General features: G+C 39.8%; 1 protein-coding gene across 1 annotated transcript in view; it reads left to right on the plus strand.

The window, feature by feature from the left end:
• sema4ga (sema domain, immunoglobulin domain (Ig), transmembrane domain (TM) and short cytoplasmic domain, (semaphorin) 4Ga) overlaps positions 1–10,252 on the plus strand; it is a 59,260-nt gene extending 49,008 nt beyond the window's left edge. The window contains exons 13-16 of the mRNA XM_017721455.2: positions 1,054–1,208; positions 1,413–1,474; positions 2,916–5,055; positions 7,248–10,252. Coding sequence (XP_017576944.1) covers positions 1,054–1,208; positions 1,413–1,474; positions 2,916–3,844 — 1,146 coding nt within the window. The 3' untranslated portion in view covers positions 3,845–5,055; positions 7,248–10,252. The remainder of the gene's footprint in view (positions 1–1,053; positions 1,209–1,412; positions 1,475–2,915; positions 5,056–7,247) is intronic.
• The last annotated feature ends 4,006 nt before the right edge of the window (positions 10,253–14,258 follow it).

Raw genomic sequence — 14,258 nt, forward strand, 5'->3', positions numbered from 1 at the left:
AAGACTTATAGCTCTACTGTCATATTGTCTAGCTCTATTGACCTAAGACTTGTAGCTCTAGTGTCATATTGCCTAGCTCTATTGGCCTAAGACTTGTAGCTCTAGTGTCATATTGCCTAGCTCTACTGGCCTAAGCCTTGTAGCTCTACTGTCATAGTGCCTAGCTCTATTGGCCTAAGACTTATAGCTCTATTGTCATATTGTCTAGCTCTATTGACCTAAGACTTGTAGCTCTAGTGTCATATTGTCTAGCTCTATTGACCTAAGACTTGTAGCTCTAGTGTCATATTGTCTAGCTCTATTGACCTAAGACTTGTAGCTCTACTGTCATATTGTCTAGCTCTACTGGCCTAAGACTTGTAGCTCTATTGTCATATTGTCTAGCTCTATTGACCTAAGACTTGTAGCTCTACTGTCATAGTGCCTAGCTCTATTGGCCTAAGACTTGTAGCTCTACTGTCATAGTGCCTAGCTCTATTGGCTTAAGAATTGTAGCTCTAGTGTCATATTGCCTAGCTCTACTGGCCTAAGACTTGTAGCTCTACTGTCATAGTGCCTAGCTCTATTGGCCTAAGACTTGTAGCTCTAGTGTCATTTTGCCTAGCTCTACTGGCCTAAGACTTGTAGCTCTACTGTCATAGTGCCTAGCTCTATTGACCTAAGACTTGTAGCTCTACTGTCACATTGCCTAGCTCTACTGGCCTAAGACTTGTAGCTCTACTGTCATAGTGCCTAGCTCTATTGGCCTAAGACTTGTAGCTCTAGTGTCATATTGCCTAGCTCTACAGGCCTAAGACTTGTAGCTCTAGTGTCATATTGCCTAGCTCTACTGGTCTAAGACTTGTAGCTCTACTGTCATATTGTCTAGCTCTACTAGCCTAAGACTTGTAGCTCTGCAAATAGATTTATTTAAGCGTGGAAAGACTTGATTATGAGAAGCAGTGTTTTTGGATGTGAAATATGATTTGAAATCCAAATATCCTTATGTATGTTGTCAGTATGAAATTAATCATCTGAATGTCTGGTTGTCCATTTTTGACATTTGACCTCTAGATGAGTGTGTATGTGGGCTCGCAGTCCGCAGTCGTGCAGCTGCCCCTGTCCACATGTCACAGGTACTCTTCCTGTTTCGACTGTGTATTAGCACGGGACCCTTTCTGTGCTTGGGATGGGGAGGAGTGTGTGGAGATCACCTCACACACTGACAGGTATGACCGCATGTGTATATTACTGGGGTCATGGACCAAGTCCTTGCTGCACAGCAATGCTATGAAATGTTCTGTGTGTGTCTTCAACATTATTTCTTTATTTCTGCTATTTTGAAAATGAAGAGGATATTTGAAATTCAGTATTGTCTCCTAAGACTGCAGTGGATTCAACCAGAACTAATTGTGTTATCTTTATATGTACAGATCCAATCTGACTCAAGACATCCTGAATGGGAATGAGGGCTGTGAGAACTCTGCAGCAGATGGTATGCATACTCATTTCTCTTTGTATTCATCAGGCACCGGAACCCAAAATGATCAGAGCTATATAACAGGAGGAGCAGTCATCAGAATCATTGCTTAAATGCTGTATTTATAACCCATGCATCATTTTAAATAGGGCAGAGCTTAAACCTTGTTACACAGTTCTTCTGCATATGCATTTGCATTTTGTTCATGTTTTGTTTATCTAGTAAGTAAGTAAAGTGAGTTTTATTTTCTATGTGTCAGAGGCCTGTAACCTGCTCTGCAGCAGATTTACTTCACAAGTCATGTGTTTCTAAGAGAATTGATCCACATGATTGGCCTTCAGTCTATCTTGTATTAACTTGTTAAACAACAATCTCCAGCTGTATTAAAAAAATATTGCTCGTCAAGGAAACATACTTTGTATGAACACTGACTGTCAAAGAATTTGGGGAAACCTAGCATTTCAAAGTATTTTCAATAAATGAGCATGATTTATTTGCTAATTTGCAAAAACATTATGCTTTGAAGTAACAGTAGGACTATGGCAAGTTACCAGTATTGTGATAAATTACATCACAGCTGCATACAGTCCTGTGCAAAATTTTGCTGCGTTATTATTTTTCTTTATTATTTTTTCAGACTGCTTCATCTTAAAGTTCATTTTTGTAAAAATGTTTTTCACACCCTATTTTGCTCATTTGAAAATCTTTAGAATATTGTAATCCATATCATTTACTGTGACACATCGAAGTTTTTTGCCATGTCATTCACCCTTAAAACTACACTGTGTAAGTTTCGAGGATTTAGAGACCTCTCAGGCGGCAACATATAATTGCATGCAAAATGCGTAAGAACATTTTGTAGTGTTGATTGTGCTCAGGACCTCTTTCACAGGTGCATGAATCTGATGATTGCAAGCATGTTGAAAGAGTATTCAAAGATAACTCAAACCTTGATGAAGGATGTGTTTTTCTGGGGTAGAAGTGAATTATCAGTTACTGTCATCAGATCAGTATAATGTTGATTTTGCATTTTGAGACCTAAATATCGAGTTGGACCTTCTTTTTGAGCCTGTGTGTGTGACATTGATATATAAAGGCACTTGAAGTGGTCAGGAAAATTCCTGCAAAATCCACCTGTTACCTCTGCCTCAATTTACTATTTCAGGCTTGGTGTGGTGACTTGCAGTTGTGCACAGACACCACATTTTAATGTTTTTTTTCCCTCCTCACTCATTAATACAATAAGTAACAGCACAACTGCACTGGAAATAAATGCTATTTTTTCTAAAAACCCTTGTTCTGCTCTGAAAACCACACCTTTTACAGCGACTAGAGTGCTGCTATCTTCCTTTCCATTTCACTCAAAATGAAACTACATCAGCAGGTGCGTGTGAAGCTGTAACACATGACTGCAATATACTCACTGATCACCAGTGATTTGTCTTTTCATTTTCAGACCTGGTGCTCCATCGCGTTCGCTCAGTGATGGCAGGGGATGATGTGCTGCTGCAGTGTGAGCTCAGCTCCAACTTGGCCACCCCACAGTGGACGCTGCATGGGCAGGAGCTACAGGGATACGGACTCAACTCTGGCTACCGCATCGGCACTGACGGCCTGTTGGTGATCGAGGCACGGCCGGACCAGAGTGGCGATTACAGCTGCTTCGCTTTGGAGAGCGGCGTCCGTGTCCCTGTGGTGATCTACACTCTGACTATCCGTCATGACCTGCCTCCTGTACCTCCCATAGATATGACCCACCCACCTCACCAGAGCGGTACCACCCATCGCACTGCGCAAACATCCAACAGGAGCAACCTGACCCTGCACCCTGCTCCTGCGCCCCATCCTCCACAACTAGAGTTCCTGTCCTTGAGGAACATGGAGGCCATGTACCTTTCTCTGATCACCATCCTGGGTGGGCTGTGCCTGGTCTTGACCGTAGTCCTGCTGTATGTTGGTTTCTGTGTGCAGACCAGAAGGGGGAAATACTCTCTCCGGGCCGCAGCCCAAGCTGAAAGAAAGAGGAGCGGCCACATGGAGCTGAAGACCATTTCCAGCCAATGTAACGGTAAAGTGGACACACATGATGGCCTACTGCAGATTGTTCCGGGAGAAGCACAGGCATCTCCCAATAAAGACCTGCCACCTGCACCCCCACTGCCTCCACCACCGCCAAACTCGGAGTCGGAATATACGAATGGCCTCTCAGCCACTCTGCCCAGTGTCTTACGCAAAATGAATGGCAATAGCTATGTGTTGCTTAGACAAAGTGATGGAGACACCACATCTCCTCTATACTACTCTTTCACTGAAGAGCTCAACCGTATCTTGGAAAAGAGGAAGCACACGCAGCTGTGTAACAAACCTGATGAGAGTTCAGTATAAAAGCTTCAGAAACAATAGAGCTGTGGTCAGGTTGTTTTCCTACAAGGATCTGCAGAAATGCCAGAGGGCAATTTGATTCATCTAAAATCTAATTGAAATGGAAAAGAGGTTGATTGATGAAGTTCTCAAAAGTTTTTGAACAAGCGATAAGACTAGTGTCCTATATTCCTGCCCAATGGCATTTTCAAATCTTGTCTATTGTTGTGAAGCGAGCAAAAACTCACTGAACATGAAAAACAAGAATAGAACAAAAGTTGTGAGTCATAACTCACACAATGGATAATCTACCTCGAAAGAACATTGAACACAGCTGGGACAATATCAGTGTGTTCCACCGGGTGAGGCAAACTAGGCGTGATGAGGTCAGAGCAACAGAACAGGAGCTTTTGCATCTACTTCTACAAAGTGGTCTGTGTGGTGAGACCACCATGTGAAATACCAAGCTGAAGACTTAGGCAGCAGGACACAGCCTTGTGGAGTATTTCTTCTTTTCAGTTAAAAGAACCACTAGCTGGAGTCTGTATATTTCCAGATAATTTGTTCTAGATATGGCTGCTTTTGAGCAATACTGCTGAAGTGCATTCATTGTCATATTAATTTTGTTGTGATGTTCTGTTATTTATGTCAACACTGACCACACCAATGACCTGTCAATAACCCAAACTAACACATGCACTGCGCTTAATGTAGCAGTGAACCCTGAAAGAGACTAATGTTGTATGAGTCCAGCTTTCATGGTTAATATTTAAGAAAATGTGAGGATGACAGTATTAACTACTGGGATGCACTTTAGTAGCAACGAGTATTTACCAGAAAAAGTGCTGGTTCTGAAAGACATTGAGAATGTTATGGATCAAAATGGAAGTCCTGGTTCTGGATCCTTCAACAATCAACACCGGCACTGGACCAAAAAGTAATTTACTAGTACTTTACTAACCACTACAATGAACATTTTCAATTATGAACCACCACATTAATTTGTTTACAGTGACATTAATTCCACAGTTAAGCAGTTCATAACCCAGACAAAATGAACAAATGAAACACAAAAGTAAAGTGTGAACCCATCAGCAGTTCAGACCCTGTCTGTGTCTCATGTGGTTAGCTTATGGCTGAATCAGTGTTCATAGGAACAGACACATTACCCTGCTGACTTCATTGGAGCTCCAGAAATTCGATGGCTGCCAGTTCATGACTTCAGAGGAGCAGAGGTAAGATGATGTTGACCCTCTGAGATTATCTTCTTGACACAGGAAATTACACCCACTTCTTACAGCAACAGTGATAAATTAGGCTTATACAGTCAGGGACTGCTGGTAATCGAATCAAAGTGGTGAGAAAAAAAATGAATAATCTCACCGTAATGTGTTTAGAGCACAATGAATATTGTTCTGCTTTGGTATTGGTGGTTAATTGAATTCATGAGTTCCAGCAAGTCCATTTCACGTATTGTGTAAGTGTTGTTCCTGGATGAAGCTCAGCTTGGACTCTATCAGGACTTCACTGGCCTATCTCCCAGTATTGTCATGGAGAAGAGAGCAGCTTGGCTTTGTCTGTTGAAATCTCAATGTTAAGTGAAGTGTAGCTGAACAGAAAGCAGGTTCAGGACACAGCTGAGATGAGCTGTGCTGATATTTAGATCAGCTCTTTCTGCTCTCTCTCTCTCTCTCTCTCTCTCTCTCTCTCTCTCTCTCTCTCTCTCTCTCTCTAGTTTCCTACCATCTGTCTGTGTGTCTCCCTGCCTTTCTTTTTCACTACACTCTTAAAAATAAAGCTTCCTAAACTATGCTTGGTTTTGATGCACACTGTAAACATGATTCACTCTAAAATTTTAGTAATTTACTGGTTAGTAGCTACTTTCTAGTAATGCTTTTTCTTTACTTTCCATTGCTAGTAGTTAAGCATTACTTTCACAGTATTAGCAGTAAAATATAAAACTGTATATTAACACAATTTCTATAATATAGCTGTATTCTGTCATACACTTACAGTAATGAGCTGTAATTAGAATACAGTAATATCCTGTATTTTTCCATAACATCTATAAAGTGATGCACACAGTAGTGAGTAATTTTTTGTAAATTCACATCTGAAAAATGGCTTTTAATTTTACCTATAAATATGTTGATCATTTTTGAAAATTTAAATGAAAAGATATGCTTAATTTAAAAAAGCAATATCAATGAATGTTTATTCGCAGTCTTTTGCAGTTCATATATTAAGCTTATAATTTGTATATGGAATGCTTTTAATTTGTAAATTATTGTAAAACAAATTTGGCAATAACAATAAACAATGCAATTTTTGTGAACACTCAGTGTTTCAGCATTCATAAAATCAACAATCATGAAAAAGCCTCAAACTTTAAGTCTTTAGAACACCAAAACCTGAATTGTTTTAATTAAAATGTTGTTCGAATATTAAAAAATGTATGTCTTTTTAACATAGTTGCTATTCAGTAATGCTGGGCAGTACAGTTTAACATCAACCTCACAGTAATTTGCTGTGTTATGACAGAAAATATCTTAAGATGAGTTCATTATAAGGAAAAAATGAGGTTTCTTAACATGAGGTTCTTTAAACTAGTGGTTTATTGAAACCATCTCATGTAAACCATCACTACCCACTGAAAGCTTCTTTAGGAAACCAAAAGTGATTGTTCTACAGTATTGCTGCAAAGAACTCTTCACCTTTATTTTTAAGAGTGCATGTTCTCTTTTCTTCCTTTCTCCTTTATTTACTATCTCCCGCTTTGTCTTCTCAATCTCTCTCACTCTCCACTCCTCCTCGCTCATCTGTTTTATTTGAGAAATTTCTCTTTTTCTCTGCACACACACACACACACACACACACGTCATGCCGATGTTCTAATGAGATGGCCAGAATTCTGCGTACACATCTGACCTCTCTGCTGCCTCTGAGGGCCATTAAGACCCATGAGCTGCTTGTTGTCAGGCAGCATGTGTCCCTCTCTCCAGCCTCTGCCTGCCAGCTTTCCATCCCTCAGGTCCAGCCTTCTAGTGAGAAACAAGAGTCAGATTGCATCAAACATGCCAGAACAGGTCTAGGGCTCAGAAGGATCTTGAATGTGGTCTTAATTCAAAGGCGAGATTGAAGAAACTGACATGTGAGTGAAGGGAGAGGCTTGTAGTTGAATGTGAATGATTTGGGAAAGGGTCATTAGGGCTATTAGCCTCATTGTGCTCCTATATAGGAGTGGTGCACCTTTTTAGTTAAAGGGATGTCAAATTAAAAGCTGTGTTAGTGATTCAGAAGATAGCCAGATCTTATACATTCAGTCTAGTGTGTTATAGGCTTGGTTTTATGAGCTGCATTATTCTGTTCTTGTGTGTATTGGTAAAATTACCTCCAGCTTATTTTATTATTTATGCTTTTTTTACAGGTCTGAAAAGAGCAGGTTGTTGCAGGCCAACAAGCCAGTTTCACCTCATCTCTGAGAGGAGTGAAGTTGTGTTTTTTGGTGTTGTTTTTTTACAGCGGACTTTGCTAAAACATAGTAACACAGTGTGCCAGATTTGATTTTTTGAGTAATTATAAAGAGATGATGAGCTGATGTATACAGCACTGTGCAAAAGTAAGAGACCACCCTTCTATTTATTTAATTTCATTTCCAAACGGCAATTAAGTACGAGCTATTTTTAAGTTTCTGAAAAAAGCAGGAAATACACTCTTTAAAGAGTGTTCAAGTTTCAAGTTCAAGTTTCAAGTTTATTTGTCATTTGCACAACATGTCAAGACATTTATGCATTGAAATGCTTGCGGTGAGGCTTAGGTAATCACTCTATAGAAAGTAAATAAAAAAAGTAAAATATAAAAAAACAAATTGAAATACATTAAATATACAGAAAATATAGAGAAAAATACACAAATATAGAGACAATATAAATTTTAAAGTGATGTAAGTGACTCGGTGTTATTGTTATTTAAAGTGACGTAAAGTTTTAAAGTGTTATTGTCCACAGCAGAGATTATATGATACAATAATAATAATAATAATAATAATAATAATAATAATAATGCTGACAAGGGTTCTTTAGTAAAGACAGTGGTTCTATGCAGTACCAAAAAGGGTACTGCAAGCTTATAACAATAGAAGAACCCTTTTTGGTGCTATATAAAAACAAGTAGGTTCTGTGTAGGACCATATACAAAACATTCTAAATCAAGCTGAAGAACCTTTTCAGCAGGCAAATAGTTCTTTGAGTGTTCATAGTGCTATATAGAACCATTGCCTTTACTAAGGACCCATAAAGGACATCAAGAGTGTATATTTTAAAGAAAAGCTTTAAAACTAACCATATTATTTTTTTACAATATTTAGTGTCAATCCTTTTATAGCTTCTACTCTTTTGAAGAAACTTGCTTTCGCATTTTCAAAAAAATCAGCAGGGATATTTTTCCACTTTTCCAAAGATCAGTGTTAGAAGTTAGTTGCATTTTCTGCATCTCAGTCTCAGTTAAATTTATTCCTCCATGAAACCTTGTTTCACACCTCAGATGTCCAGTTTCAAATTTCCAGATCAAATTGTCATCTTTTTGTCCTTTTGTCATCCTTTCAGACTCATAGCATTGACTTGCGTTCTCACAATGGAAGGATGGACAGAAACACCTGTTGATTTTGTTTTAAGAGTGGAGCTTGATTATTTACTGTCTATCCGAAATGAAAGCTTTAAGTGCTGTTTATCTGCTGGTGACAGTTTTTATCTGTCTGCCAGGACTTGCAGGGTTGTTAGGGGTTCCGTTTCTCTGTATCTTTTAATCATTTTTTGAACTCCAGTTTTGGAACTTCCTGGTTTTTTTTCACTTTTTTCTGTATACTCTCTATAGGTACCTGTCACTTTCAGCTTAGTAAACAGAGCAGAAGCCAAAGATGAAATATTACATGTTTAAGGAAATGTGTCTAGAGCAGGTTGTTCTGGCTGTTGAGTATTTCACAGGCAGGCTGAATCATTTATCCTGTTTACTCCTCATCTGCTGCAGGGAAAGCACTGTTTACATCTGCCTGAACATTCACTCTCTCCACTGCATGTGTGCTGCATAGCATAGATACTCCAGCCGGTCCTCAGGACTCCCAACCAGGACTTGCAGCACTATTATTCCTGTAATGAAGGTCCAGTCTTAGAAGTTTTTTTTATTCTCCTGATCCAAATAATCCCAATAACAAATTTATACTCATTGGTAAACCTTAAACTGTACTCCACTCCATCTCAGGTTTCAGTGTATTTCAGATGCTTTCTACTTTTTTTCTTTTTCTCAGCACAGTCCAGTAGAAACATGCTGGTTGACAAGCTAAACCAGCACAAGCCAGCATAAAACAGCTCTGTACTGTTTTTTTTCCAGTAAGGGCTTCTTGACAGGTACACATCCTTCCAGAATTGACTTAGGAATTGTCTTCTCACAGTGGATGGATGGACAGAAACATCTGTATTTTTTCAGATCTGAAGCAAGTGTGGAGCTTGATTTTCTCCCCTCTCTTAAACATGACAGCTTTAAAGTTTTTCTGATGGTGACAGTTTTTATTGGTCTACCAATTTTCCCATTTGTCCCATTTTCTCTGTATCTTGTAATAATTTGGATTAACATATATCTCATCTCCTCATAAATATATCCTTTAAGCATTTTAACATATCAGTAAGACATTGGAGTAGTTAAGGTGTCTTTGATTAGTTGCTCATGTGCATGTTAGGGAGCATAATGTTAGTAAGAGCATTGGGAACAGTTTTCGTTGGGAGGATATAGCACTGTTTTAAGATGGGAAGGGTAGCAGAGTTAAAGTGGCGGTAGGGATCACAAAAGTAAAGAGTGGACAAATTAAATACTGAGATTTTATTTCATACTTTGTGTAATGTTCTGTTCAAAAGATGTTTACTGCTACTTTGTAACACACAAGAATGAATAACTTGTACATTATGCCTATTTTGATTGACGATGAAGTAGAAGAACGTGTGGTCTTTGGCTTTTGCACACAGTACTGTATGCCTGATGAAGTTGCCAGAGAAGTTCTCAATTGTTTTGCTGGAGGAAACAAATATAATATTCTGTTTTAACAACTCTGAGCCTTTACAGTGGGTCTCAGACAGTGGGCCAATATTTAATTCATATTATTGTGAATTCTTGATCTTAACATGTATTTTATTATGTCATTTTTGTTCAGCTGGTGATGCATGTGTAAGAGTCTTTTAGTTCTGTAACAACAAATATAAATCTGATGTAAAATGCTGCTTTCATTTCCAGTCCTAATAACATAGATCTCCGCTGTCTCTGAGTAGAGAAACTCCCAGCTGCAAAAGCGATGCTTTCATAAAGTGAAGGCGTACATATTATGTTCAGAAAACACTCTCTGAGCTCTCGTAATAAACAAGACTGCATTTCAGGGTCATTTGAGAACATGTTTGTATGCCTCTTCGGTGGTGGGCAGACCTGTGTAGGCTGCTTCTGGACCTGCATGTAATAAAGCCATTTAGACTTAGTGCCTGTCGCCATAGTGAAAAAGACAGGGGGGAATTATTGCCAATCCTCATGGTTCTGACAAGCTCTTGCTCTCCCCGTCTGGGAAATGCACTCACTCACCCTACACTGTGTGTGTTCAGACAGGCCTGGGCTCAACTGCACAGGCTAAATATGGATACGAATATGACTCTATTTATCTATGCATTTCCAGAGAGAGCACAGAGTGTTTCATTGCTGTTAACACAATTATATCTACTAGGACATGTTAGCTGGAAAGAGTGATGCCTATTGTGAATTCATTGTTTTCCCAAGAAGTTTCTCAATATTCTGATCAGTGGATCCTGTTGTGAAAGCCTGGACTTTGGGCTTGTTTACATTTCACCTCACTAAATCCCAAGGCCAATGAACAGTGTCGACGCCTGCTAAAGAGTTTACTTTGGCTGTTGTATGGTTGTTGCATCATCTTTCTTTTTCAGGAATAGTAGTACTGCAACATTTAGATCCTTTTCTAGGGAGGTCAAACAATATCAGATCCTTCAAATTCTGCATAATAGCTATGTCATGCATATCAAGCTTTCATGATCTCTGTTACCAGTCATGCAGTTACTGTGTAAAACGTTACTCTCTATAGGTACCTGTCACTTTCAGCTTAGTTAACAGAGCAGAAGCCAAAGATGTAATATTGTATGTTTAAGAAAATGTGTCCAGAACAGGTAGGTCTGCCTGTTGAGTATTTCACAGGCAGGCTGAATCAATTATCCTGTTTAATCCCCATCTGCCGCAGGGAAAGATTCGAGCTCTTTTTACATCTGCCTGAACATTCACTTACTCCTCCGTATGGGTCTGTTTTCAGCATGACAATGTTTGCTGTATAGCGTAGATACTCCAGCCAGCCCTCATGACTCCCATCCAATCCATGTTTTGTTGTGGTGCTATTATTCCTGTAATAGAAGTCCAGAGAGGTTGGTTACATATTCTGCTTCTCCTGATCCAAATGATCACGATTACATTTTAGACTCCTTAAAACCCTTCTCTATTCTATCTCAGATGCAAGGTTTCAGTATGTTTCAGATCATAGCTTTCTTATTTTTATTGTCTATTTCCTTTTCTCAGCATAGTCTGGTCACCAGTAAAACCAACATGTTGTGTTTTGGATGGTGGTATGCTGGCTGACCAGCTAAACCAGCACCAGACCAGCACAAAAGAGCTCCCTTTATCAGTAGTTATGGCTTCTTGACAGCATATCCTTTAGACCCATAGTGTTGACTTGTCTTCATACAGTGGAAGGATGGACAGAAACACCTATGGATTGATTTCAGATCCAAAGCAAGAGTGGAGGTTGATTTTTTTTCCTCTCTCACTCTTGTTTCCTCCCCATCTGCTGCAGCAAAAGATTTGAGTGTGCTTTACATTTGTCTCAGCGTTCACTCAGTCCACCGCATGGGTTTGTTTTCAGCATGCCAATGTGTACATACTCTCCAGCCAGTCAGCAGGAACCCCAACCAATTTACATTTTTGTTGTGTCTCAGATCTCAATACACCCAAAGGAAGAAATTGCGGGCTGTAAAATGCTAATTGCCAGCTTTGGGTGTTTAAGAAACTGGAACAGAGCAAAAAATGTAAAAATAGTCTTATAATGTTTTGTATGTGTGTCTTTTATTTACTGCAAAATGTAATTTCAGCCCCCAGCATGTTTTGTTTTAGCCTGTGAAGCTGTCGAATTAATGAGGTCACTCCTACATAAAGTGGTATTGATCAAACTCGCATAGATGCTATCAAACACTCACTTCATTGAATCAATGGACATTTCTGGGCCTTGAGCTCATATCGGATTGTCATGTTGCGCATACTGTTTCCCTCATTGTCCCAAGGGACCAAAGTGGAGTGAGACTGCACTGATAAGAACGTCTCAGGTGATCCACGTCGCTGAAACCATGGTTAACTCTAATTATGACAAACACAGGCTTGTATAAAGCTCTTATGATCAGCTGGTGTCAGGACAGCATACATTGGCATTGTCCTGGCTTATTAATGAGAAAGATGTGCTGTATGTCCAAAGGTTTGTAGACACCTTTCATTCTTCCGAAATCAAGGATGTTAATAGGGGGTTTGCTACGGTAACTACTTTTCCTGGTTAGGATTTGCACTAGATTGCTGTGAGGATTTGATTGTATCTGCAAGAGTATTAGTGAGGTTGGGTACTGATGCTGGAAGATTACTTCTAGCAACTCCCAACTCATTCCAAAGGTGTTGACACTTTCACTGGGCGTGGTGACCTAAGGCTTATGTGTAGCTGCTCCAGAGTGTCCCATTCTATTTTCACTGCTTTCCTATAGAGATTATTCAACTTATGTGTGCAGCTGAACGCCTGTGTTAGGAGTGGGTGCACTTTAAAGTAGCTAAGTTTCTAAATAGATGGGCTGTCTGCAATACTTTTGGACAAATTTTGTAATTAGTCTAGTTCCTGGAGTACCTGAGTCATGTCACTCATTACTCAGCATTATGGTCTCCAAATTTAGCTCAGCCATCTCAGTAAAGACGTCACTCTTGTGCTGTCACAGCTGTCAGTCAATTTTATTAGCCCTATCACTTGCTGCAGGAGCATTCCCTGAGGAAGCTCTGGGTAAACAAAACCGCAGCAGAAATGCATGCAAAGTCACACGGATATTTGAGCTGTCTGTACTGAGTTCAGTAAAGCCATCTCAGAAGGGGTCAAAACAAAGTCACAGCTGACATGAGCAATGCTGCATCTGTCTGTCTGTCTGTCTGTCTTTTTCCTGTTTTTGTTTGCTTCTGTGTCATTTTAAAAAATGCTGTTGTTTAAACTTTTGTCAAAGAGGCTGGTTCATGACTCATGGTAGCACCCTTCACAGTCCATTCTTGGCACAAAGGATGGGGTGAAATAATTGTAACTGCTTTAAAAATGTTCTTATCGAAACATCAGCTCAACACAATGCTTTCCTTAGCTCACATTGGATAAGACATGTTTGGTGTTCAAGGTTTTGCACTGGAGCTAAGAGGCTAATGTAGCCAACAAATATTGGAAGTCTATATCACCCTAATTTTATGAATTAGCCAAATAGCTGCTCCAGATGGTCCAAATTTTGCTTTGTCCCTTTGTGTTGTATTTTAGGGTGGAGCAAAAATCTGGACCATCTAGGGGTTCCCTGAGGACTGGTTTGAGAACCACTGCACTACAAAACTAAAGAAGTAAACTTAAGGCACCACAGATTTATCAGCTCAACTTCATATGGGCTAAGGGGAAAACTAAATCATTGCTTTATGCTTGCAGTTCAGTGGTGGGTAGTTTAGGTTTCCTGCTAAAGACCTGATCTCAACCCAACTTATGAGCCCTCCTCCTACACAAAGTGCTGGAAATGTCACTGACGCCACTGCACTTTAGGTATTACTGACTAATTTGTTTTCTAAGGCTCTGGCTGTGCTGTGGAAGAGGATTCGAGGCTGCCTTGCTGAGACGGGCAAAACACACACTGGAGGAAACTGCAGGGACTCATATAGTACATACCCGTTGCTAAGCAACCTACCCAAAAAATCTCCCCTTCATTTAGGTTTGTACTGCTCATCCCCAGGTACTGCTGGGCTCTGGAGGAGGGGGGTGGCTTGGGGCCAGCTGACCTTTTACCTACCCTGGTCTGGAACCAAGAGTGAAGGAGACAAGGACCAAAACATTCCAAAACAATTTTAAATACAGTATATGTCTGAAGGTGTTATACGTCCCACTTCTAATTAATGACTTTAGCTACTTTAAGGAGCATCCATTGCTGACACAGGTGTTCAGTTGTGCATACAGCTTGCATAATCTCCGATGAACAGTATTACCAATAGAATCGGACACTCAGAGCAGCCGCACAGGTCACCGTTCTCAATGGCAAGTGTAGGTTAGAGAGGTATAAAACTGCCAACATTTGTCTGTGGAGCAGTG

Source organism: Pygocentrus nattereri, chromosome 5 (assembly GCF_015220715.1).
Source record: "Pygocentrus nattereri isolate fPygNat1 chromosome 5, fPygNat1.pri, whole genome shotgun sequence".
NCBI lineage: Eukaryota > Metazoa > Chordata > Actinopteri > Characiformes > Serrasalmidae > Pygocentrus > Pygocentrus nattereri.